General features: G+C 45.9%; 1 protein-coding gene across 2 annotated transcripts; it reads right to left on the reverse strand.

The window, feature by feature from the left end:
• Window positions 1-265: 265 nt before the first annotated feature.
• NCMAP (non-compact myelin associated protein) lies at window positions 266-27,052 on the reverse strand. 2 transcript variants are annotated; one of them, XM_055574116.1, is made up of 4 exons: window positions 26,946-27,052; window positions 12,261-12,351; window positions 7,676-7,760; window positions 266-2,730 (listed from the first exon to the last, which is right to left on the reverse strand). In XM_055574116.1, exons 2-4 carry the CDS (start codon window positions 12,340-12,342, stop codon window positions 2,589-2,591), a joined length of 309 nt encoding a protein of 102 aa, XP_055430091.1. In that variant the 5' UTR covers window positions 12,343-12,351; window positions 26,946-27,052; the 3' UTR covers window positions 266-2,588. The 2 variants fall into 2 exon arrangements, with proteins under 2 accessions (XP_055430091.1, XP_055430090.1); XM_055574115.1 differs by lacking the exon at window positions 26,946-27,052 and adding an exon at window positions 16,260-16,397.

The raw sequence follows: 27,052 nt of genomic DNA on the forward strand, positions 1-27,052 counted from the left end.
CAGGGTCTTTTCAAATGAGTCAGCTCTTTGCATCAGGTGGCCAAAGTATTGGAGTTTCAGCTGCAACATCAGTCCTTCCAATGAACACCCAGGACTGATCTCCTTTAGGATGGACTGGTTGGATCTCCTTGTAGTCCAAGGGACTCTCAAAAGTCTTCTCCAATACCACAGTTCGAAAGAATCAGTTCTTTGGTCCTTAGCCTTCTTTATGGTCCAACTTTTTTTTTTTTTTTTTTTTAAGCAAAATACTTTGAAACATATCTGTGTGGGCTTGAGTCCTTAAAGGGCTTTGCCTTGCTTTGAGGCACCTCATGCCTTGCTCCTTGAGACTGAGTGGTAGGGGGACTGAAGCAGGACTCCTTAGATCTTGGATGGACTTGGAAAAGGCCCCCTTGGCTACAGAAGCCCAAAGAAGCTACCAAAGTGAATTTGCCCCACTTTTGTTGTGGAAGCTAGACCCTGACCTCCACTCAGACACGTGGATAAGCCTGTCCTCCTCTTGTTGAACTCACAGAAGAATCCACATACTTTGAGCCAGGATGTTAGGGAGGAGTGTAATACAACACAAAGATGGACCTTGGAGTCAAAGAGACCTGGATCTGAATCTTGTCTTTGCAACTTACTAGCTGTGAGACTTTTGGCAAGTATTTTTTCTCTTTGAGTTTGAAATTCTCAATGGCAAATGGAAAAAATAGTATCTCCCAGGGTAACTGGGAAAGGTAAATCCCAGGAGAAAACTTACACGAAAGCACCTTGCAAAGTGTCTAGTGGATATTTAAACACAGGATGGAGAAGAGATGTCTGGAAAGAAAGAATTTGGCAGTGTTTTTCCAGAGGTACTCTTGTGTGTGTGTCTGTGTTTCTGTGTGTGTGTGTCTGTGTCTCTGTGTGTGTGTCTGTTTGGCCACATGGCCCTCAGGGATTGTAGTTCTCTGACCAGGGATCAAACCTATGCTCCCTGCATTGGGAGTGTGAAGTAGTAACCACTGGACTGCCAGGGAAGTCCCTCTTCAGACATACTGAAGTGAGCATTTTTATAGTGGGATGACAGGAGCTGTATAACTCTGGGTCAGTCTTCCTACCTCCAAGATCCTCAGTTTTCCCTCAAAAGGGATATCTGACTACCTCCTAGAATTTAAGATTAAATGTCGGAGTGTGTCACTTTCTGTAACAGAATACAGATTTATTACCTTTTTTCCAAGATGTTGTCAATTATAAAATGTACAATTGGTTAAAAAACAGCTTTTTGAGAGGAAAAAAAAAATACAACTTTGTTAATGGACCCAACAATTTTAAAACATATTCTGACTTCAGAATCATTAAAATGGGAACACGCGTATGTCTTGCAATGGAAGAAATTCATGATAATAATGGTGGTTCTCATTTGGAAAGCATCTGTTGGGTGCCAGGCACCACCTGAGCTACTTTCCTAGGTCCTTGACTTGTTATGGTCACCCAGTGGGGCAGATATTATTCCACTTCATGTTAGGAAACATAATAGGGAGGAGTCAAGTCACTCTCCCAAGGTCTCACAACCAGGAAGTGGGGCTTAGAAAACATCCCAAATTCTTTCCTTTTTCAACTGTTCTCCAGGCTAAGGAGTCAAAGAGATGAGTTCTATCCAGGGGAATGGTTTGTGAATATGGTACTTTGAATATATCCAGAATCTTTGTAAAGTGACCAGGAAGGGTAGAGGTAACATTAATAGAGTTGAAATCTAATCAGTTTCCAAATACCTGACCTTGGAAGGAAGGTGGTAACTGGAGAGTGAGGACTGCTCAGAATTCAGATACAGGGAAGCCAAGAAATGAGCCCGAGTCTAGGTTAACCCAGCCACACCACCCTCTGGGGTGGGAGGGGCCCTGGCCAGTCTCCAGGCTCATTCTTGGCTGTGGACACTACAATACGTTTTCATCCCAGTGGCCATTCTTCCCATGTTTTCCTAAGGTCATCCTGTGTCCTTGACTTTGACTCTTTACTAAAGATGTAGACACCTTTGGAGAATTCAGTTTTTTCTATAACCTTTCTTAAAGATGGAGAAATATGCAGACCAGTTGTCAGAAGCTAGCTAGCGTTCATTTAGTCCTAGAACAAGTTATATATGAACAAGTTGAGTTTTGGTTAGTTAGTCCCAGTTAGTTACCCTGTGCCTGATTATGGGATTGAGTATTTTGGGCTGCAAAGCTATGGATAGGGCCCTTCCTCTGATATGACCCCAGGCAGTCCCTCTCAGGAGCATGTCCTGACTCCTGACTCCTAACCAGAAGAGGCCCGGGCTATCTGCTTGCCTGCCTACCTGTCTGTCTGTCTAGCTGTTGCATTTAGGGGAGACAGCTAAACCCACATCAGTGGATTCCCAACGTTAGCAGACCTTTTAGGAAGGGTGGTGGCAGGGATACGGATGAAGCTGGGCTGGGGCCTGGCAGGATGGGGTTGGGGGTCGCCAGAAGCATAAGGGATTGAGTAAGAGATGCCCCCATCAACCTGACCAGAAGGGACTCATCGTGAAGCTGCCAGAGGAGAAATGTGCTTCTTGGTCTTGACCGAAGGCTCTTTGGACAGTGGCCGAGACAGCACCAGCGAGGGAGTCACCGAGTCTCCACGTGGACATCCACAGGGCTGAAGGTCACCGTTGCAGGCTGCTGGTTGCTGTTGCTGTTTGCGCCCAGGGCAGAAGGGGAAGCTGGCTTGGGGCCCTTGGGTTCCAGCTCCCGTCGCGTCCTCATTTTCCTGTAAGGAGATACCCACACAGGGCTGAGTCTTCCTCGTGTGTGCCCTGAGGAACAGGCTCTGTAACCACAGCTCCATCGAGGAGATTAACATAGATACCGATATTGATATAGTTTCCTGTGCTATACAGTAGGGCCTTGCTGTTTATCTGTTTTCTATATAGTATCTGCTAACCCCAAACTCCTAATTTATTCCTCTCCCCTGACCCCACCTTTTCCCTTTGGTAACCATAGGTTTGTTTTTTATGTCTATGAGTCTGTTTCAGTTTTATCTTATTTACTTATTTCATTTTTGGCTACACTGCCAAAAAGAATCCCTGACCAGGGATCAGATGTGCACACCCTGCATTGGAAGTGTGGTGTCTTAGCCACACTTAGGGAAAGCCTCTGTTTCTGTTTTATAAATAAGTTCATTTGTATCAGATTTTAGATCCCATATGCAAATGATGTGTGTGTTAGTCATTCAGTCATGTCCGACTCTTTGCGACCCCATGGACCGTAGCCCGCCAGGCTCCTCTGTCCATGGGATTCGCCAGGCAAGAATACTGGATTAGATTGGCATTCCCTTCTCCAGAGGATCTTCCTGACCCAGGGATCGAACTCTGGTCTCCTCCATTGCAAGCAGATTCTTTACCGTTTGAGCTACAGGGAAGTCCTTATATAAATTATATCATATGATATTTGTCTTTTTCTGACTTACTTCACTTAGTATGATAACCTCTAGGTGCATTCATGTCCTGCAAATAGCATTATTTCATTCTTTTTCATGGATGAGTAGTATTCCATCCTGTACACATACCATATCTTCTTTATCTATTCATCTGTTGATGGACATTTAGGCTGTTTGCATGTCTCGCTATTGTGAAGTAGTGCTGCTATGAACATTGGGGTGCATGTATCTTTTTGAAGTATGGTTTTTCTCTGGCTATATGCCCAGGAGTGGAACTGCTAGTTCATATGAACATCAGCCTTGAATACTCATCAGAAGGACTGATGCTGAAGCTGAAACTCCAATAGTTTGGCCACTTGATGTGAAGAACTGACTCATTGGAAAAGACCCTGATGCTGGGAAAGATTGAAGGCAGGAGGAGAAAGGGATGACAGAGGATGAGATGGTTGGATGGATTCACCAACTCGATGGACATGAGTTTGAGCAAGCTCCAGGATTTGGTGGTGGACAGGGAAGCCTGGTGTGCTGCAGTCTATGGGGTGGCAAAGAGTTGGACATGACTGAGTCACTGAACTGAACAGATGGAAATGGCAACCCACTCCAGTATTCTTGCCTGGAGAATCCCATGGACAGAGGAGCCTGGTGGGCTATAGTTCATGGGGTTGCAAAGAGCTGGACACAACTGAAGCAACTTAGCACTCACGCATGGTTACTCTCATTTTAAGATTTTTAAGAAACCCCCATATTGTCTCCACAGTGCTGCACCATTTGCATTCCCACCCACAGCGTAGGAGGGTTCCCTTTTCTCCACACCTTCTCCAGCATTTATTATTTGCAGATTTAAAAATTTTTTTTTCCAAAAAATATATGTGTATTTTTTCATTTCACACGCTGAACATGTTTCTCTTGCCCAATTTAATCTGTGTAGGGTTTAACTTACAGTGCCTGGAGGAAGCAACACCACGTGGTACTGGGCCACCACATTTTTAAAGGGAAATTGCTATTTTTTCTTAAAAGTACTTTTAATTAAAAATATTCAAAAACACAAATGGGACCACTGAACTATAATGATCAGTATGAGGTGATACCTCATTATAGGTTTTTTTTTTTCAAATTTTTATTGGAATATAGTTGACTTACAATATTGTGTTAATCTTAGCTGTACAGCAAAGTCAATCAGCTATACATATACATATATCCACTCTCTTTTAGATTCTTTTCCCATATATAGGGCATTACAGAGTACTGAGCAGAGTTCCCTATGCTATACAGTAGGTTTTTATTAATTATCTATTTTATATAGAATACTATTTATATGTCAATCCTAATCTTCCAATTTGTCCCTCTCTCCTTACCAACTGGCAACCCTAATTTATCTGATATATCTGTAACTCGACCTCATTATAGCTTTGATTTGCAATTCTCTAATATTCAGTCATGTTGAGTGTGGCCATCTGTGTGTTTTCTTTGGAGCAATGTCTATTTAGAGACATTTCCACTCTAAAGATAATAAAATCAAGGCATGGAGAGGTTCAGTAACTTGACTGCTTTTGACAGACTTAAGACCAAATCCAGGTTTCTCAGTTCCCAGCTCAGGCATCATTGCAAATAGGATGGGCTGAGTGGAGCCTCCATCTGGATTTCAACCTAGAAAGGGGCTCAGAGTTCCAGCAATGATGGAGAAGAATGATAGGTAGACCTTGGGGTTGGATGCCACTTCTTGGTTTGAAATAGACCCAAATTGTAAATATTTTTTAAAAATAACATATGAAATAATAATATTATTATTATATGTGTACTGGTAGGAATATTTTCTCTGAAACAAGATGGATGAGTTTGAATCCCAACTCTATCAATCAGAGTTGAGTAAACGCTGGGCTGGAAAAAGCACAAGCTGGAATCAAGATTGCCGGGAGAAATAGAAATAACCTCAGATATACAGATGACACCACCCTTATGGCAGAAAGTGAAGAGGAACTAAAAAGCCTCTTGATGAAAGTGAAAGTGGAGAGTGAAAAAGTTGGCTTAAAGCTCAACATTCAGAAAACCAAGATCATGGCATCTGGTCCCATCACTTCATGGGAAATAGATGGGGGAACAGTGGAAACAGTGTCAGACTTTATTTTTTGGGGCTCCAAAATCACTGCAAATGGTGACTGCAGCCATGAAATTAAAAGACGCTTACTCCTTGGAAGAAAAGTTATGACCAACCTAGGCAGCATATTGAAAAGCAGAGACATTACTTTGCCAACAAAGGTCCGTCTAGTCAAGGCTATGGTTTTTACAGTGGTCATGTATGGATGTGAGAGTTGGACTGTGAAGAAGGCTGAGCGCCGAAGAACTGATGCTTTTGAACTGTGGTGTTGGAGAAGACTCTTGAGAGTCCCTTAGACTGCAAGGAGATCCAACCAGTCCATTCTGAAGGAGATCAGCCCTGGGATTTCTTTGGAAGGAATGATGCTAAAGCTGAAACTCCTGTACTTTGGCCACCTCATGTGAAGAGTTGACTCATTGGAAAAGACTCTGATGCTGGGAGGGATTGTGGGCAGGAGGAGAAGGGGACGCCAGAGGATGAGATGGCTGGATGGCATCACTGACTCGATGGACGTGAGTCTGGGTGAACTCCGGGAGTTGGTGATGGACAGGGAGGCCTGGCGTGCTGCGATTCATGGGGTTGCAAAGAGTCGGACACGACTGCGACTGAACTGAACTCAAACTTGGACATGTCACTTAATCTTCCCCTGCCTGTTTCAAAAGTATAAAACTGGGGATATAGAATCCCACTTTCTGACACTGTTATGAAGACTAACTGAGTTAATACATGTAAGGAGCTTAGAATTGTCCCAGCACATAGTAAGCTTCCCTGGTGGCTCAGCTGGTAAAGAATCCGCCTGCAATACAGGAGACCTGGGTTCGATCCCTGTGCTGGGAAGATCCCCTGGAGAAGGAAAAGGCTACCCACTCCAGTATTCTGACCTGGAGAATCCTATGAACTGTATAGTCCATGGGGTTGCAAAGAGTTGGACATGACTGAGCGACTTTCACTTTCACTTATAGTAAGAGATCAATATGTGTTAGCTACCTTTACAAATAACATTGTCATTATAAAAACAATGCAGAAATCAAGAAGTGCACCCCCTGACCGTGCAAAAGCCAACCTACCAACTAACCTACTAGAAATTCCATTATGCAGACATACCAGTTGTTAATACCTTGCTGTGTATTATTTGAACTTTTCCTGGGTGTGTGTGTGCAACCCATGCATATGATCATGATATACCTACTGCCTTGCAAATTTTGACAATATGTTGTAAACAGTTTTTCTCATCAATAAATACATTTCTATAAAAACTTTTTTTTTTTTTAAATGGCTTCTGGGTCTTCTATGATGTAATTGAATGCAGTCTTTTTAGTTTGATTTCTTCCCTCAAAAGAACAACCTTCTAGCAAAGTTGTGACCAGAGGTGATAACACAACATTTATTCTTTTTGCAATCAGTTTATATTATTTTATTTCCTCTTATTTGATCCCAGAAAATAAAGTCACAGGTATGTACATTTCAGTGTTTGTCACACCAAGTACTTACATGGGCCACTCAGTATAACCTCACAGAGGGCTCTCCAACAGAAGAGGATTGAAACACCACTTTACTATCTGTAAATTACATATGAGTTTATCACAGAGCTCAAGATCATTATCATGGGACTTCCCTGGCAGTCCAGTGGTTAAGACTCTACGCTCCCAATGCAGGAGGCACGGGTTTGATCCCTGGTTGGGCTAAGATCATGTATGTCATACAGGGTGGCCAAAAAAAAAAGTCATTATCATTATTGTATATCAAAAATACTTCTCCAAATATAAAAATCTATGGTCACTGTGAAGTACTTCCAGTAGTGAAAGTGAAAGTGAAGTCGCTCAGTTGTCTGACTTTGTGACCCCATGGATTGTAGTCTACCAGGCTCCTCCATCCATGGAATTTTCCAGGCAAGAGTACTGGAGTGGGTTGCCATTTCCTTCTCCAGGGGATCACCCCGACCCAGGGATGGAACCTGGGTCTCCCACATTGCGGGCAGATGCTTTACCGTCCAAGCCACCAAGCAAGTTTATTTTTCCAGTAGAATAAACATCAAAAAAGGACCCACAAAAGGTAAGAGCATTTGAAAATGGACTCAAAGATACTGCTGTGCACGTAACAGGCAACTACAAACATTAGCTTCCATTCATTCTAGCATCACTGAAGGGACCAGGTGGTTCTAAAGCCCAGGGCGTCCTGTACCTGTTGTACATCTTCAGCAAGATCAGAACCACGGTGAATATGATGATGACAACCACGACAACGGCAGCGATGATGGCTCCAGAACCTACGAGGAAGAGAGGAGTGGAGACGGCCCGTGTGCCGTGAAAATGTTAGTTGCTCACTCATGTGCAGCTCTTGGCGACCCCATGGACTGCAGCACACCAGGGAATTTCCAGGCAGGAATACTGGAGTGGGTAGCCATTCCCTTCTCCAGAGGATCTTCCCCACCCAAGGATCGAGCCTGGGTCTCCAGCATGGCAGGCAGATTCTTTACAGTCTGAATCACCAGGGAAGCCCAGGCTAGTGTGCAAACGGAGTCCAAAGAAGGAAGGTGGGAGCGGGACCCATATGGTGGCACCCTGCATCCTCCCTGGGTCAAGGAGAGGAGAGAATGCCCCACTCACTGCTGGAACACTCACTGCGGATCCCAGGAGAGAATCACTCCAGAGTAGCAGAGCACTTCTACTTGCTGTGTGTGTGAGGGCCCTCAGCACATTACCTGCCAAAATTCTGCTGTAGGTCCAGTCCTGCTTTTATCATCCCCAACATAACTTCAAACTTCTTGCATGAAACAAAACATCCTTGCTTCTTTTTGATAATACAAAAGTAATATGCCATTTTTGTAGATTTATATAATTTTTTGACTGGACCATATGGCATGTAGGATCTTAGTTCCCTGGCCAGGGATTGAATCCATGCTTTTGCATTCAAAGTGTGAAATCTTACCCACTGGACCGCCAGAGAAGCCCCTGCAGATAATTTGGTGATATAAATACAAGCCGAAAAGGAGGGGAGGATAAGACCTCATTGCCCCAAGAACCACTGAGAGTCTACATATGTATACATTCACCAATGTGATCATATTTTTGCATATATATATATTAAATATCCATAACCTTTTGAATAATTTAATAATCCTATGTCTGAAAAATCTATCTTAAGAAAATATTTATAAATGTGGAAAAATATGCATTTGATAAAAATGGAACCATGTTCCATAAACTGTTTTATAACAAAATATCTTGATCATATTGCTATATATTTTTCTTCATGACTTTTCAAGGCTGTATAGTACTCCATTGGTTGGCTGGCCATGATTTATTTGCCAATTCTTTATTGAGGATATTTATGTTGCATTCAATTTTACACTATTAAAAACAAAGCTATCATGAATGTCCTTGTAGCTTAATATCTCAGATTCTACTTTCAATATCAGCGCCCAGTCCTAATGTCAATTTCTAATTTTAGGTTCAAGATCAATATCCTTGCCAGAATTGATATTGAAAGTATCAAGAATCATAAAAAAGGTTCACACTTTAAACCAATCTATTTGATTCTGGATAATTGATCATAGGCAGTAATCCCCAATAAAGAAAAAGCTGTATAAATGAAAATGCTTATTACATTCTGAATATTCTAAATATGGAAAAGGTTAAAAAGATATGGTATACTTATTCCTTGAAGTATTATACTATAATTAAAATAATGATTATGAAGACTCTGGTACATGGAACACTTATGATGATGTAAAAGCGGAAAATAGAATATGATACTATACACATACCCACTTTTACATATATATACATTATATTGCAACCATTAAAATATGTACATATAAACATAACGGTAAGCAAAAGAAGTCAGATACAAAACATACAGGTACATGATTCCATGTATACAAAGTTCAAAACCAGGGTAGAATTAATCTATGGCGGTAGAAATTAGAAAAAAGTGGGTTCCCTTGAGCGGGCAGGGGCTAATGATTGCAAGGAGCACTGGAGCTTCTGGGACACTGATGGTGGTCTGCTCCTTCATCTGGGTGCTGGTTACACAGCTGTGTGCACTCTGTGGAAATTCATCCAGCTGTGCACTTATCGTGTGTGCAATTTTTTGCATGTATGTAATGCTTTTATAAAAAGTTTACGTTTGGACTTTCCTCCTGAAAGTCTAGTGTTTGAGACTGCACTTCCACTGCAGGGGGCACAGGTTTGATCCCTGGTCAAGGAATTAGGATCCCACGTGCCTTCCACAGCATGGCCAAAAAAAGTTTACTTAAAAAAAAAAAAGACCTGTGCAATTATTCATAGGAAGAAAGACTGGGAGGGACAAAAGGAGGGGGTGGGAAATCCATCATGGAGTGACTTGTTTTCCTTTCCTTCCTGGGGAGTCCAGTGGGTTTTTCAACCAGTGTCTGGATAATTCTTTGTCATGGGGACAAAACACCTCTGTACCATAGGGTGTTCAGCAGTATCCCTGGCTTATACTCTAGATACCGGGAGCACTTCCCTCCACACATCCCCAGTTGGAATAACCAAAAATGTCTTCAGGCATTGCCAAATATCCCCGGTGGTAGAGTTGCCAGATATAATATAGGATACCCACGTATATTATAATATCTGATAAATAATGACAAATTTCAAAATGCATCTGAAACATTACACGATATATCATTATTCTAAAAATCTATTAATTGTTTATCTTATATTCAAATTTGATTCGTAACTTGTACTTTTATTTGCTCAATCTGGCAGTCCTATTTAGGGGGAAAAATTGCCTGGTTGAGAACCATGAAACAGTATTATTCCCACCTTGTTGACAGTAATTCTATCTGCTTTGCATTTCCCTTCAGAACTGTTTTGAGACATTCCTCGGCAGGCTTCTGTAGGTCTTTGCACCCAGCAAAGAGCAGGCTAACACATGAGACCCCGTCCCAAGAGCGAATCTCTGGGTCTCCATGTAAGAGACACCCTGCCACGAATCCCGCTTCCTGCCAGGACCACAGTCCGGAGCCGATTATCACTGCTTATCACTGCTCCGTGTGTGTTGGGAGGCCTGTTACGTTCTCAGAGGTGTGAACCAAATAGGGGGCTTCCCAGGTGGTGATAGTGGTAAAGCACCTGCCTGCCAATGCAGGAGATGAAAGAGATGTAGGTGCAATCCCTGGGCCGGGAAGATCCCCTGGAGGAGGCCATGGCGACCCACTCCAGCATTCTTGCCCGGAGAATCCCATGGACAGAGGAGCCTGGCAGAATACAGTCCACAGGGTGGCAAAGAGTCCAACATGAGAGAAACGACTTAGCACACACGCATGTACAAAATGGACCCAAACTTCACCTAATACAATCAATTGGCTTTCTGAGGAGTGGTCCTCACTTTTCTCCTTCTGGGGGCCTCTTGTTCCTGGCAAAGGTCTCCCCAGGACTAGCTCTTCCCACCTACATTCATTGACTTCTTTGTAAATCGACAGGATGTTTTTGCTTTCCAAAGAAAATATGAAAGTACTTGCATTTTAAGGTGACTCATATAGGGCCATTTAAAAAATATTTATTTATTTATTTGGCTGCATTACATCTTAGTTGTGGCATACGAGCTTAGATTGCCCCATGGCATGTGAAATCTTAGTTCTCTGACCAGGGACTGGACCCCATTACCTGCATTGGAAGGTGGATTTTTAAGCACTGGACCATCAGGGAAGTCTTATGCAGGGGTATCTTACAAGAGATTCAAATTTCCATTGCCCTCTAAGCCCCCAAACTCCATAATGACAATAAAAGTAATAGTAGTAATAATAATAATACTCATTAAGTACTTAGGTGGGCTTCCCTGGTGGCTCAGGGGTTAAGAATCCACCTGCCAATGCAGGAGACATGGGTTCAATCCCTGGGTCAGGAAGATTCCCTGGAGAAGGAAATCGCAGTCCACTACAGTATTCTTGACTGGGAAATCCCATGGACAGAGGAACCTGGTAAGCTACAGTCCGTCAGGCCATGACTTAGTGACTAAACAACATATTTATAGGCATGGAGGCTATTCTAAGTTCTTCAAATGGATTATCATTTGTAGCCCTCACACCAACCTATGTGGCAGATGAGGAAGGGCTTCCCTGGTGGCTCAGTGTTAAAGAATCTGCCTGCCAATGCAGGGGAGAAGGCAATGGCACCGCACTCCAGTACTCGTGCCTAGAAAATCCCATGGATGGAGGAGCCTGGTGGGCTGCAGTCCATGGGGTCGCTAAGAGTCAGACACGGCTGAGCGACTTCACTTTCACTTTTCACTTTCATGCATTGGAGAAGGAAATGGCAACCCACTCCAGTGTTCTTGCCTGGAGAATCCCAGGGACGGGGGAGCCTGGTGGGCTGCCGTCTATGGGGTCGCACAGAGTCAGACATGACTGAAGCGACTTAACAGCAGCAGCAGCCAATGAAGGAGACTTGGGTTTGATCCTTGGGTCAGAAAGATTCCCTGGGGAAGGAAATGGCAACCCACTCCAGTATTCTCCCCTGGGAAATCCCATGGACAGAGGAGCCTGGCGGGCTATGGTCCATGGGGTCACAAAAGAGTCAGACACGAGTTAGCAACTAAACAACAACAACAGCAACACAGATGATGAAAAGAGCCCAGAGCAGTGAAGTCATGTGCTCAGGTTCATGCAGTTGGCACACGGCATTATTGAGACCCAAGCACTTTGTCTGCAGAGGCCACGCTCTTGACCTTGACACCAGGAGCTGAAGACAAACCCTGTCCCGCCCTCGATCCCCTGGCCGCCAAGCCAAGTTGACCTTACTCTTGTACAGAAAGTCTTCTCCTCTGGTGGTCATGTTCAATGAGAAGACGGTGTTACCCCCCAAAGGGGTGGCTGTGGTCATCTCGATGTGCTGAGAAGGAAGATGAAATTTTGGTTAAAACCAGTTATTTTATAATCCCTGTATGATGCCTCTTTTGGTCTTCATCTGGGTGACTGGAGAAAATATTTAAGCATGTAGTTTCTCTTCAGTCAGTTCAGTTCAGTTGCTCAGTTGTGTTCGACTCTTTGCAACCCCATGGACTGCAGCACGCCAGGCCTCCCTGTCCATCACCAACTCCCAGAGTTTACTCAAACTCATGCCCATTGAGTCGGTAATGCCATCCAACCATCTCATCCTCTGTTGTTTCCTTCTCCTCCCACCTTCAATATTTCCCAGCATTAGGGTCTTTTCAAATGGGTCAGCTCTTCACATCACGTGGCCAAAGGATTGGAGTTTCAGCTTCAGCATCAGTCCTTCCAATGAATATTCAGGACTGATTTCCTTTAGGATGGACTGTTTGGATCTCCTTGCAATCCAAGGGACTCTCAAGAGTCTTCTCCAACACCATAGTTCAAAAGCATCAACTCTTCGGCGCTCAGCTTTCTTTATAGTCCAGCTCTCCCATCTATACATGACCTCTGGAAAAACCATAGCCTTGACTTGATGGACCTTTGTTGGCAAGTTTCTCTTAGCAACAAGTAAATATCAGGCCTTTTACTATATACTATGGGAGGTCCACGGAGAAGGCAACGGCAACCCACTCCAGTACTCTTGCCTGGAGAATCCCAGGGACAGGGGAGCCTGGTGGGCTGCCGTCTATGGGGTTGCACAGAGTCAGACACGACTGAAGCGACTTAGCAACAGCAGCAGCAGCGTGGGAGTTCCAACTCATTGGAAAAGACCCTAATCCTGGGAAAGACTGAAGACAAAAAGAGAAGCTGGCAGAGGATGAGATGGTTGGATAGCAATACCGATTCAATGGATCTGAACATGAGCAAACTCCAGGAAATAGTGGAGGACAGGGAAGGCTGGTGTTCTGCAGTCCATGGGGTTGCAAAGAGTTGGACACAACTTAGCAACTGAACAATGAACAATGGGGAGTTAAAAATAAGTTGACATTTTTAAAGATTCCATTTTTCAAAGCAGTTTCAATTCATTCAACAATATTTATTCAACTCCTAACTATGTTTCACACCGAGTATCTAAATTGATGTGGAAAATGTGTGAGGAAGGTTATTGTTGCCATTTTACTGATGAAACTGAAGCCCCAATACCACATGGAGCCCCAAGTTACCCAGGAGAACTGAACCCAGGGCATCTATTGCCCATGCTAGTGAGATTTTGACCACGCTACAACAATGCCTGAAATGCTGCTCCCGGTTTCAAAATCTTTACAATGTAAGATGGGGGTGGGGGAAGCAGCTAAAAAACTATGATGTATGATATAAGCAGTCAGTGAGATGACCTATTGGGTTGTGAAGAGTGACTTCAAGAAGATTAATTTGAATGGGCCTTGAAGGATGGGCGTGGTTTGGCCTGGGGGTGGGGTGAGAGGCAGCTGAAGTTGCGCAAAACCCTCCAAGCAAAGAGGGCATCTTCTTTGCACAAGGCTGCTGTAGGTGCCCTCACATGTGGCATCTGTCAGCTCATTTAACGCTCTCAATCATTGCCTTTTGCTGCTGGGAAACTAACTGAGGCTCCGTGTGGCTGAGTGATTCGACCCAGTCCCCCAGCTAGGGAGACATGGAACTTGGCCCAAAGGCCAACTCCTTGCCTCCAGAAGCTTGCATTCTGGTGAGAGTGGGAGACCCTAGGTTTGATCATGGCATTCCCAGGCTCAAAAAACAAGTCATCTCCCCAGTACCCACATCTGAATGTCTGGCAGTGAAAGCCCTTCACTGGCTGTTTCCAACCTCCTTTTCAGCCTCCTGGCTCCCCACACCAACCTCTGTCAAATCGTTGGGACAATGGGCCATTCCATCCTCCCACATCACTCCCAGTCTTTGCTGTCTCTGAGCTGTGGCTGCAGGCTTTGGCTCACCCCAGGTCCCCTACCTGTGCCAGCTCGTGATGGAAACAGGGGCCAGCACCCCCTCCACTGGGGTCACCTGCAGCCAGGCTGGTGGCTCTGGTGGCTGTGGCCTGTTCCCGGCCAGCCCTCCCGTTCTCAACCACAGAATGATCCTGTGTGGCCAGGCCTGCTGATCCACAGCATGGGCTCTGCCTTCCCCGTCTCTGCCTTCCTTTAAGCCTTGAAGTCCTGCCTCAGTCACAGACCCAAGCCCCACTTTGTCTGTCCCTTCCTCCCCCGAACCAGATCCTCAGGACTTGGATGACTCAGGCTCCCTGAAGGACCCCTCTGTGGTGCTATCTGACATCCCCACACTGGCCAACCTTCTGGCCTGGCTGAGCTTCCTGTCTCCAGACCACCTTAAACAGGCCTGGGTTGCCAGCCATGCTCCACTGCCCACTCCCCCTCCAAAAGGAACCTTCCAGATTCAGCCCAGTCACCTCCAGGAAGACTTCCCGCCAGACGGAATGAACCCTCCTGCCCTCCGCTCTCCCACTGCGGTGCTCAGCAAAGACACACTGCCACAGCCCGTGCCTCCGTTCTGGGTCTGGCAGCCAACTTTCTGCGTTCATTGTCAGGCCCTTGAGTTAGAGACTGCTTTTGGCTTTTTTTCCACATCTTTCTGCCTCCTTCAGATAAAAAGAGTCTGGCTCTCCTCACCTTTGTGGGTGGAAGGACCTGGGTGAGTGGTTGAACTTCTCCTAGCTGGGTTTGCTGTTTGTAAAAGGAGGCAGCTTTTCCCAAGGGAACTAAGGGTTCAAGGTTAAGTATGGAAAGTGCTTTTAAGTGCTCAATAAGGGGTATCCCTTAGGATTTCAGCAGGTATTAGTGAATATTGGCTGAACTAATTAGATAAAATGAAAGTGAAGTCGCTCAGTCGTGTCCGACTCTTTGCGACCACATGGACTGTAGCCTACCAGGCTCCTCCGTCCATGGGATTTTCCAGGCAAGAGTACAGGAGTGGGTTGCCATTTCCTTCTCCAGGGGATCTTCCTGACCCAGGGATTGAACCCAGGTCTCCCACTTTGTAGGCAGACGATTTTACCATCTGAGCCATCAGGGAAGTCCGAACTAATTAGAGACAGGGGCTCAAAACAGGGAAAAAAAAATTCTTTTTATAAAAACAAGTATGGACCAATAAGAGAACATGGAATAAAAGTCTTCCCCAACCTTCCACCCCCAACTCCTACTCCCAGGGAGAGGTAGCTGAACTGCTCCCTCCCGCAACACACACCACTATCTTGGCACATAAAGACTTTTAATATGCATTTGCCTAAACTCTCTGCTTCTGTCTCCACCAATATCAAGCTGAGAACACTCACCAGTAATGCTGTCTCACAATCCCCCCCCCCTCTTTTTTTGGCTGCACCTTGTGGCTTGCAGGATCTAAGTTCCCCAGTTGGGGATTGAACCCAGGCCCATGACAGTGAAAGCACCGAGTCCTAACCACTAGACCACTAGGGAATTACCCACAGTTCCTTTTAAAAATAGAAAAAAGAGGCAAATACATGGCCGTTGACCAAAGGTCACCTAAGGAGAGAGAGATGGCATAATCACTAGATAAACTAAACCCTGTCATGGACTCATTCCCCGTTAAACCAACAAGCACAGAATTGACCGAAGCCATCATCTGAGTGTCCACCATGTGCGAAGACCTTATGCCAGATATTTTTTATCCATCCTCTGATTTCATTAGCAAATGCCATGTAAACTAGGTCTTCCTTTCCCCTTGTTTCAAATGAGGACCCTGAGACTTTCCATATGGCCTGAATGCTGCAGGCTTGGCAAATGAACCCAGCACTGCAAACTTCAAAGCCTGTATCCTTCCCTCTGCACCACCCGACCCTGGCACACACCCGGGGTGGGGGCGGGGGCTCAAGACCAGTCACTCAGGAACCCGCACACATGCACACAGACACATACTGACCAGTAACGGAGCCGTCTAGGGCCACCAGGGCACAGGCTCCTCTGCAGGTCTTTCAGGGTGACCTCCTGGGTGCCGGGTTCCAGGAGGGACTCCCTTTCAGATGGGCCCGGCTGCTCCTCTTTCTGAGAGAAGAATGAGTAATCCCAGAGCATATCTTGCCTCATCTAAGGGCCAAGGGCTCTCAATTACATCTCTGTTTCTACCACATCAGAGAAGGTGGGAGGGAGGGTGGTGGAGTGTTGATAGCCAAGGGTGTAGGTGTTTTCATGTGTGGGGCCCCTGTGATTCTTGTTAACCAAGTGAGGTCCAGCAGGGAGATGTCAGTGTCAAATACATCCATGACCAGGGCCCATGGCCACAGAAAATGGGGGAGTGTACAGGGAGGTGAGGCTGAACTTTATGGACAGAGGTTAATTTAATAATAATATACCATGTGTCCCAGGCACTGTACTCAGTGATTTATGTGAGAGGTCTCACTGAATCCTCATATCTGTCTGATTAGAATACAGTCACTGTGCCCATTCTACAGATGGGGAAACTGAGACTCAGATCAGAGAAGATATCAATCTAACTTCACAAGGCTAATATGTAGCTATGCTAGGATTCAAGCTAGGGTTTGTCTAACTTCATCGCCCCGTTTCCATAAACTCTCACTAGACTGGTCCCCAGAGAATGCACAAGGTGCAATGGCCAGCATCTGGGGGCCAAATCAATGTAGGGCTTTGATGAGAAGGCCCTCACAGGCTGTGGAAGAGAGGGCAGAGCTCTTGATCTAACCCTGACCCAGACTGGTCCCTGACCTTGCCTATACTCTGAACCTTTGTCTCCAGCAGAGCCTTAATCATATTTACAGAATCTACAAGGACCTGTTGTTTCCTTGGGTTGTTTACACATGGTCGCACGTGGGAGGTCAGTTTGGGAAGAGATGGAGAGTCATAACCATTTACTCACTGAACCATCCTTTTCTGTTCCTTGGTCAGGTATAAGGTTATAGTGAGTGAAGTGGCTCAGTCATGTCCGACTCTCTGCAGCCCCACGGACTGTAGCCCACTAGGCTCCTCCGTCCGCGGGATTTTCCAGGCAAGAACACTGGAGTGGGTTGCCATTTCCTTCTCCAGAAGCTCTTCCCGACCCAGGGATTGAACCCGGGTCTCCCATATTTTAGGCAGACACTTTACCGTCTGAGCCACCAGGGAAGTCCATAAGGTCATAACTTGAGGATCAATGTTGCCAGACCCCACCTGTCCAGAATATCCCTCTCCCTTCTGTTCTGCCTCCACGGTATCCTCCTCTGTCTGGCCTAGCCTAGATGTTCCTCCCCGGATAAGAAAACCCAGATGCTATCAAGCCTGGCAGACCGCTACTCAAATGGCCAACTATAACTCAGAATCGGGAAGCCATGAATGCCTGAGACCCGCCAAGACACTGGGATTGATTTCTCTCATTCATCTGAGAGATGGGAGATTCAGCATGACTTGGTTTCTTCCACAGACAAAAAGCTAACTACTCTCAAGCTGTCCCTTAGGTTAGTGGTATGGTTTAATTGTCAGAAAAGTAACTTTCATTTTGGAACCAAAATCTCTTCCCTTGTGATTTTAACCCATTGGTCCTAATTCTCTTCCCACAGAAGTAACCTATATTACCTCTTACACATGACAATGGTCATGTTTAAAAGCCCTTACACGTACAAAAAGTTAAAGTTCTATGAATGGAACAGTGATGGTAGCTGAAATCAGCATGTCATTTTTACCTTCTACCAGTAGGCGGCAACAGCAGTCGGCTATAGTATGCCCCTTGAACTTAACCAACAAATGATTGGTAAACGTCCAATCGGGCTTCCCAGGTGGCTCAGTGGCAAAGATTCGCCTGCCAATGCAGGTGACGGGGGGCTCAATCCCTGGGTTTGATAGATCCCCTGGCATAGGAAATGGTTGCCTGCCCCGGTATTGTTGCCTGGAAAATTCCATGGACAGAGGAGCCTGGTGGCTTATAGTCCATGGGGTTGCAAAGTGTTAGACATGACTGAGCACGTACAAATATCCTGTGAATCCAACCTGTTTCTAAGTAGAGATGCTTTCTGCCCTTGAAAACAGCAACTATATGTTCTCTGATGATTTTATTCTCCAGGATAAATATTCTCAGCTTCTTCAAACAGTCTTTAGTACCCCTCATGAATAGGTTCCTCGTTTCTCTATGTGTCAGTATCTTCCTTAAATAAAATACCCCAAAGCGGATGCTTGACTCCAAAGGGGACCTGAACTGTCCAGAATGACATTTTTCTTGACAGTGATCAGACCTGAGCCTGAATTCAGTTATTTACTAGCTGCGTGACCTTGGTCAACTTTCTTCACTTCTTAGTTTTCTGATCTAAAACAAGAATTATAGATTCCACGGGGTCATGTGAGAATTAAATGAGATAAAACATGTGATACATTTAGCACAGGGACTGGGCACAAAACTATTGATATTACACTGGATTAATGCAAACAAATAGCTCATTAGCTTTTCAGGCAGCCACAGCCCACTGCTCCACACACCCTGCTGAGACACCACCCCCAAACCTTTTCTTCATTTATCTTGTGCTTGTTTATGTTGTCAAAGCCTAGGACTTTCTACACTCAGAGTCCTTTGGAACTAGAAGGCAGTCACAGCTGTATTACACTTGGTGACGATCCTATGACGAGCTGCGGTCTAGTAACCAGACCTCCAGGACACTCTTGTGCAGTTTTCTTTTTGAACTTATGTGCAGGACTTTGCACTGATTCCTGTTAGCCTTGACCTTGTTGATTGGGCCCTTAGGAGAGAAACTCCAGCTCTTGCTGGTGGTTTGAGAACTCTTGATGTTACTGTGATAAAGCATGTGGTCTGGGAGCTCCGGACCTGGCAGGGGCTTTGGGGTCAGGGAGTCCTGGGTTTTAATCTTGGGATCCCTGCTGACCAGCTCTACAAGCCAAGCCACTTCTCTAGGCCTCAGCATTCTCTTTTATAAAACAGGAAAAACAGTCTCATTTATAAAACATTCCCTATCTTGTGGGGTTCTGAGAATAAATGAGATGTTATAACTGCCCAGCACAGTGCCTGCAGGAGGAGAAGGGGGTGACAGAGGATGAGTTGGTTGGATGGCATCACTGACTCCATGGACATGACTTTGAGCAAACTCCAGGAGATAGTGAAGGACAGGGAAGCCTGGTGTGCTGCAGTCCATGGGGTTGCAAAGAGTCAGATACTGAGCAACGGAACAATGAACAGTGCCTGCTGGATGGTGGGTGATCGGTGAACGCTCATCCTAGCTCCTCTTCTCTTTCCCCTCCTGTCTCCCAGTCTGTGTTCCCCCTGCTCTTCTTGGAGCCCCCAGTTCTCCACCTGATGTAGTGTTTGCTGCACTTGGTCGAGTTCAAGTATGAACAAAAAAGTCAGGGAGCCAGACTGTAAAGGCTGATATCCCAAGGAGGGGATCTGAGGAGAGACTCAGCAGAACATCCAGAACACTGACCTTCTCCTCCATCTCCACCGAGGGCAGAGACAGAGGAAAGAGTGAAACCAACCCCAAGCAGGCAAAAGTCCTAATAGGACTGGTAGGGCCTAGGAGCTGCTGGGTGTGCGGGGAAAAAGCATTAAAGAATTCTTAACCTGGGGTGAGAATCAGGAGACATGGTTTCCTTTTGTTACTCACTTGCCATAACACTTTGGAAAGTCATCATCTTCCCTAGACCTTGATTTTCCCACCTGCAAAATGGCCTAGTTTGGAGATGATCTCTAACGGCCTTTCCAACCTGTGGTTCTAGGGTATGGACCAGCCATTCATAGTTGATCTCAAGAAACTGTGTCTTCCTAAAGCTTATCTTTCTTTGTAGCTATCGACTCGGGGGATATTGGATGAGGGAAGATGGTGTGTACAAGTCAGGATGGAAGGCAGGAATCCTTCCTGGAAGATAGTTGGGACTGTAATAAAACGAGGAGAACTCTACAGAGGGGTTTGACAGGGCAGCAGATTGCATATTGGACCCTTTAATAAGTTCGTTAAGTGTTAGTCGCTCAGTTGTGCCCAACTCTTTGCGACCCCATGGACTGCAGCCCACCAGGCTCCTCTGTCCATGAGACTTTTCAGGCAAGGATACTGGAGCGGGTTGCCATTTCCTTCTCCAACAAAAAACATAGCCAGCAGTATTAGTAAAGTCACAAGACTTAAGAGTTTCTATTAGACGTAGCCCAGTATATCTCAGGTCATCTGACTTAGTCTACTCTGTAGAATCTTATCTTCCAGGGAAATTATATATTGGCAACACCATCTATAAGGCACATAGCCCAGTTTTCTAGTGTTACTAGACTGATTATCCTTAGTATGATTTAATTGTTTCCAACACCGAGGAGACTTTAAACCTAAATTACCATAGCCTGGTGTTATAGGAACCTCCAAATGCTTTGTTGAGTACATGGTGATCCCAGTTTGCCTGAATCCAGACTGGCTCCCTCCTACGCCCTCCATTCCTGTTGGGTTCCATATCATCTCCCCCCACTCTAACTGCTCTGCCTGTACTTGGCTCTGTCCCCTTGTGTGTCAGAGGTCCCAAAGGTGGGGGCTGAGTTGGCATAATGCTACCTTGAACTTAGTCCCTGCCCCTGACAATTACATACTGAATATGTTCCTTGCTGTTGGTTCTCAGAAATTAGGAAGCCCATTTCTTGTTCCATTTATCCATCTACTCTTCCATCCTCTCATCCACTCATCCACCCACCCACCCACCCACTGTGCACACATTTATTCTCCCACCTGTTCTGTCCACTTTCCGTCACTCATTCACCCAGCACCCACCATGTACACAGCTCTGAGACGATTCAAAGAGGGGCCATGGGGATCATGTCTCTACAGCTCAGGCAAGGAGGATGAGAATATTTCTTTTAAGAAAATTTCCTTCTATCAGTAGTTAGTGGGGGGTTATCCCCCTCTTGCCTGGTCCAGCCTTGATCATAAAGAGGTGGCTGATTAACATCATATTGATGTCCTTTGGAAAAGGCAGTGGCCTGTGGATCTGGAAGTCTGGGTTCTAGGTCTACCACATCTATTAGTTTTTTTTACCCACCTGTCAATTTCAGGCTTGAACATCCTGTGTTTCTGATTTTTGTGGCCCACATTATATAGAAAGACGCCGCAAAGAGCTTCCCACCCAAGACCTGCAAGTCTAAGTTTCATGTACAAAGTTACAGATGGAAATCCCAGACGAGAGTGGTCACAAGGCAGACTTATGCCTGGTGCCAAATGGGAGGCATAGGGTGTGCCAGGAGTCAGTGGGAGGAGGAGACCAGTGGGAGTCCTGGTTGAGACTGACTGAGAGCTGGAATGTGACCTATGCCTTCCATTTACCCTTCAGTCTTTGGGCTCAAGCCAAGGACCCAGCTTCCAAGGGTCCTCAAATATGAGCTTCTATATAAATCTCCAGGTGTCCCACTGTCCCCAAGGGAAAAAAGGCACAAGGGTAAAGAGTTGATGGCTCTATGTGAATATGTCAGAGGAAAATAATTCTACCCCAACATTCTGATCAGGAAGGAAAGGAAACTAATATTTAAGGGGATGCTAATGAAGTGTCAGGCGCTATGCATTCACGTGTTTTCTCACTTAATCAATATGACAAGGTGGGTCTTTTATCTCTACTCTCCTGAAAAGGAATGGAGGCTCAGAGAGGTTAAGCGACTTGCCTGAAGTCAGAGCAAATGAGTGAGATGCTCAATCTCAAATTCAAATCTACTTCCAAACTGGGGTGGCTGCCTAGTCTTCCAGGAGGTAAGCGATTTTTCTGGGACTACTCAGAGGGTCAGTGGCCCTGCTGGGGCAGGACTCTTAGTATTTTTACTACGTGTGGGGAGAGAGGAAATTAGCCAAGATGGCACGTTCAGGCTCTCTCACCCCACGTTTTGTAAATAATGACTAACAGCTGAGCGCATTAAAGCACTGCGCATGCGCATCACGAGATACTTGGTCACGTGCTACTCTGTGCGGTAGGCCTGCGTGAGCTCCGCCTAGAAAACGGCGGCGACTCAGCTGTGTCCGTGGGGTCAGCCAGGAGAAAAGAGAATGTAGCGTGTCTGCTGCTACGGCCGCTGTGCCAGCCAGGAGAGAATAAACCCATCAGCAATTCCTACAGCTCCTTGAGTTTTCCTCCAGCTTCCCCGCTTGCACCTTGTCTACCAGGGTTCAACGAACCATGCGCATAAGTGAGATACAGCGAGACAACTGGCGTCGCAAAGAGTGCGAACAGCGATACACTACGTGTTGATACTTTGAGCCCAGGAGGTACCACAGAACTCAGAGAATGGCAGGGTTTCTCAACCTGGGCACTGTGTACACTTGGGCCACAGCATTCTTTGTTGTGGAGGCATCTTGTGCATTGTGGGACTGGCCCTTACAACCAGATGCCGGTAGCATCCTCCACCTACGACAACAAAAAATGTCTCCAGACGTTTTCCAGTGCCTTCTGGGAGGCAAAATCGCCCCTGGTTGAGAACTACTGGAGGAGAGCTATAGGCCTGTCTCATAACAGCTTCCTATCCTTTCTATTCAAAAAGGTCTAGACAAACCGGAAAATGTCGCATCTGTACTGACATCTGTGGGTAGACCACCGGTAACATCAAGGATGAGGGTGATGATGGTGGTGGCCACAAACACGGCAGCTGTCATTTAGCAAGTGACTACCAGGTGTCAGTTACCACGCTAAATACTTGTATGTATCTTCTCACCTACGTTATCACTATTTTCCAGATAAAAAAGCCCTGAGGTTCAGAAAGGTTAAGTGACCCATCCAGGGTCTCAGTGCTAGTATATAGCGGAGCTAGGATGCTTGTTTCCTACAGCTGCTATAACAAAATTACAACTTATAACACAAATTTGGACTTTCCTGGTGGAGCAGTGGATAGGAATCCACCTGCCAATGCTGGGGACACAGGTTCGATCCCTGGTCTGGGAAGATTCCCCATGCCGAGGAACTACAAGTAGAGAGTCTGAGCGCCTGGAGCCTGTGCTCCAAAACAAGAAAAGCAACTGCAGTGAGAAGCCTGTGCACGGCAGCAAAGAGCAGCTTCTGGTCGCCGCAGTTAGAGAAAGCCCTTGCAAAGTAACAAAGACGCAGAGCAGCTGGAAGTAAATAAAATTTTAAAAATAACACCAACTTATTTTCTTATCGTTTAGAGGTCCAAAGCCTAAAATCAGTCTCACTGGGCTAAAATCAAAATGTTGGCAGGGCCATGCTCCTCTTTTTTTTTTTTTTTTGGCCACCTTGGGATCAGGATGTGGATATCTTTGAGGGGGCCATTACTCAGCCTTATAGATAGGATTCAGACCCATATATGTTGGACTTCAATTCACACCTGTTTCCTCGGCCCCGTCCTGCCTGAATTGACACATCCCACAGGCCAGGTGCTGCGGGAGATGCAGAAGTTGATCAGACATGCCCAGGGAGTAGCAGGTACAAGGTATGTTGGGAGGGAGTACGGGAGAGCTGCTGTGAGAGGAGCAGAGAAGGGGTTCTAGACACACTGGGCAGGCAGGGCAGGGGTGTGGGGAGCAGGCTCAAGAGGCAACTGGGCAGACCTGTCCCTGCTACACGAGCTGACTTCACACCTCAGCACCTACTTCGGACCTAACTACAAATACATCTGCCGTTCACCCTGTCCTGAAGGACCACCCTGCTCTAGCCCGTGCCTGCCAGGATTCGGTCCCATTGGTGGGATTTATTTGCCCAGTTTGGTCCCATCAGTTCAGTTCAGTTGCTCAGTCGTGTCAGACTCTTTGGGACCCCATGAATCGCAGCGCGCCAGGCCTCCCTGTCCATCACCAACTCCTGGAGTCCACCCAAACCCATGTCCATTGAGTCGGTGATGCCATCCAACCATCTCATCCTCTGTCATCCCCTTCTCCTCCTGCCTCAATCTTTCCCAGCATCAGGGTCTTTTCAAATGGGTCAGCTCTTCGCATCAGGTAGCCAAAGTTTCAGCTTCAACATCAGTCCCTCCAATGAACACCCAGGACTGATCTCCTTTAGGATGGACTGGTTGGATCTCCCGGCAGTCCAAGGGACTCTCAAGAATCTTCTCCAGTACCACAGTTCAAAAGCATCAATTCTTCGGCACTCAGCTTTCTTTATAGTCCAACTCTCACATCCATCCATACATGACTACTGGAAAAACCATAGCCTTGACTAGATGGACCTTTGTTGGCAAAGTAATGTCTCTGCTTTTTAATACGCTGTCTAGGTTGGTCATAACTTTCCTTCCAAGGAGTAAGCGTCTTTTAATTAAAATTAAAAACTAAAAAAACCAGAGCAGATGGAATATAATGATCTCTGCTTCCTCTTGAAACTCACCCCACCCCCCCACAGATGGCAGTAAAGGAATTCAGACTCCACGAGGTCAAAAGGGAAACGAGAGATGACAGCCACATTGGAGAGGGTCCAGTCCAGGTTTGAAAGCTGGAAAAGCTGAAGGCTGAGTGCGACTTAGCAGCCTGGCAAAGACTGAGGCTCAAACCTGCAGACTGGGGAAACCAACAAAAGCTGAAGGCAGAGAAGAAACCCCAGAAAGATTCTGCGGATACTACCAAAAGCCAGGGTATGAAACGGGGCCGGAAAGAGGAATTTGTAGCTCAAATCCATCCCTTCCTTTGGTGTTCCCTGCCAATAAAATAACATAAAAAATATAGCAAACAGAGACAATGCAAAGGGCAGAAGAAAGCGTCAACATCCTCAGAAAAATGAGATACTACATCTATAAAACAAGAACAGGATACTATAAGAAAAGAATATTCTAAGAACAAGAAAGAGTGCTAGGAATTTAAAATATGACCAAAAAATATGACCAAAAAAAAAGTTCAATAGAAGCATTCCAAGACAGTTGAGGAAATGTCTCATAAAGTGGAACCAAAAAAGACTGAGAGAGAAAAGAGGCAAAAACAAATTACTCCAGGAGGTCCAACATTCTAATGATAAGAATTTCAGAAGTGATTAAGTGGAACAAAAATCAAGGGGAAGCAATTATCAAAGAATACCTGAAAATTTCCCAGAAATGAATGACATGAATTTTCAGAATGAGAAGACTGTGGACTCACCAGAGAAGTGAATAAAAAAGACGCACAACGGGGCTTATCATCATTACCTCCCAGAATGTGGGGTGTAAAGAGAATGTCCCACACATCTATCAATTATAAAAAATAGCAAGGTCAAATATCCAGAAAAGGATCAACACTCAGATGAAACCAGATGAACCAACACTCAGATGAATGTCCATGGATTTGACAGCAGCAGTCCTGAAGCTCTGAGCTCTCTCCAAAATTCTAAGGGAAAATTATCTGCAGCCTAGAAGTGGACAGAAGCCAAACTAAATATTGAGTGGAAGGGGAGAAGAACAACATTTAGGGGCACAAGAAGCTTCACACAAAAAATCCAGCCCGCCCCATGCACCTTTTCCTGGAGGATTTGCCCCGTGAAGGCGGAGGCGTGAACTGCATGAGACACTCAAAGGACCCAGGGACCAGGGGGAACCCGGGTGATGCCAGGGGTAGCCAGTCTGACTAGGAGGAGGAGGGAAGTGCAGGAGAATTCTGCCAGTCAAGAAAAAAGTGAAACTGGTTGATTTTCTGTGTGTTTGTTCAGAGTGAAAGGAGATCCACTCTTCTACGGGAGTTTGGGGGATGAACTTATGATGGAAAATCCAGCTCCTCCAAAAGCCTCCTCCCTTCCACTCCTCTTCCCATAAGGTTTCTTTCCCTGGTTCCCCACACCTTCTGTGGTGATCCTAGGAGGCAGCGCCCGTGATCAGTGGATTTGGTGGAAGCCACTCTGAAAACTCTCCTGACAAACGAGAAAGCTAGGGGCCAGCGAGGGGCCCAGGGCACACAAACAGGAAGGTGCATTGGTCGTTCACTGAGTACTCTTTCAGAACTCCTTTCTGATTCATTCAAGACAAGATCAGTAACAACAATAGCAAGAACCAAATACAACCCGAAGGAACCCTGGCCTGTGAGAGCAACGAGGTCCCACCTGGCCCAGTGTTCCCCCCTCAGCTTTGCCCTCGGCCACCCTGCCTGGTAACTGCCACGTTTCTAAAACACACCAACTGAGGCTTCTGAGTTACTTTTCATTGCCGCCACTGAAGCAAGAACACAGAGATGTAACAGTGTGTAGTGTAGACCGTGGGCAGGCCACTGTGAACCTCCGAAGGAAAATAAATTGGGCTTGGGAGTGCAGAGAAGAAACCAAACCCAAGTCTCTTGAGAACCAGGTGCCCTGACCCCCAGTATCCCTAGCTAGCTTCTTCTTCTTTAAGAACCCAGGCCAGTGCCATCCTACAAACTCCGATAATCTGAGGTTATCCCTGATGTTGACTTTTCAGAGGTCTCCCTTTGATTCATGGTCTCTCCTCCACCTTTTGCAAGGGCTTGGCTAACCTTTGAGTCTTTGTCATGAAGGAGTTAAGGATGAACGCTGTCTGCAGCATCTGCACGTGCCTACAGAACAAGAGGAAGCCTGGTGCTGTGCAGCTGCTACATGACGTTCTTCCTTTGCGGCTCAGTGTCCCAGGCTATGGCACTCACCACCTCACCGGCTCAGCAGGCTCACCACCCAAACCCCAGCGTGAGGCCTGACGTGGGAGGGCAGGGACCCTGGGCTGGAAGTTAGGCGTCCAGGGTTCGAGTCTTACCTCTGTTACTGCCGTGATGTGCGACCTTGGGCACGTCACCTGTCCTGTCTGCACCTCAATTTGCTCTCCTGCGAGAGCTCGGGCTGGGACGGTGACCTCCCTGTCAC

Source organism: Bubalus kerabau, chromosome 3 (genome assembly GCF_029407905.1).
Source record: "Bubalus kerabau isolate K-KA32 ecotype Philippines breed swamp buffalo chromosome 3, PCC_UOA_SB_1v2, whole genome shotgun sequence".
Lineage (NCBI taxonomy): Eukaryota > Metazoa > Chordata > Mammalia > Artiodactyla > Bovidae > Bubalus > Bubalus kerabau.

Coding starts and splice junctions, on each gene's coding strand:
- NCMAP (XM_055574116.1), bottom strand. CDS start 12,342: ATGACCACAGCCACCCCTTTGGGGGGTAACACCGTCTTCTCATTGAAC. Junction 7,761..12,260: donor AGAAGACTTTCTGTACAAGA/GTAAGGTCAACT, acceptor TCTTCCTCGTAG/GTTCTGGAGCCATCATCGCT. Junction 2,731..7,675: donor TTGCTGAAGATGTACAACAG/GTACAGGACGCC, acceptor ATCTCCTTACAG/GAAAATGAGGACGCGACGGG.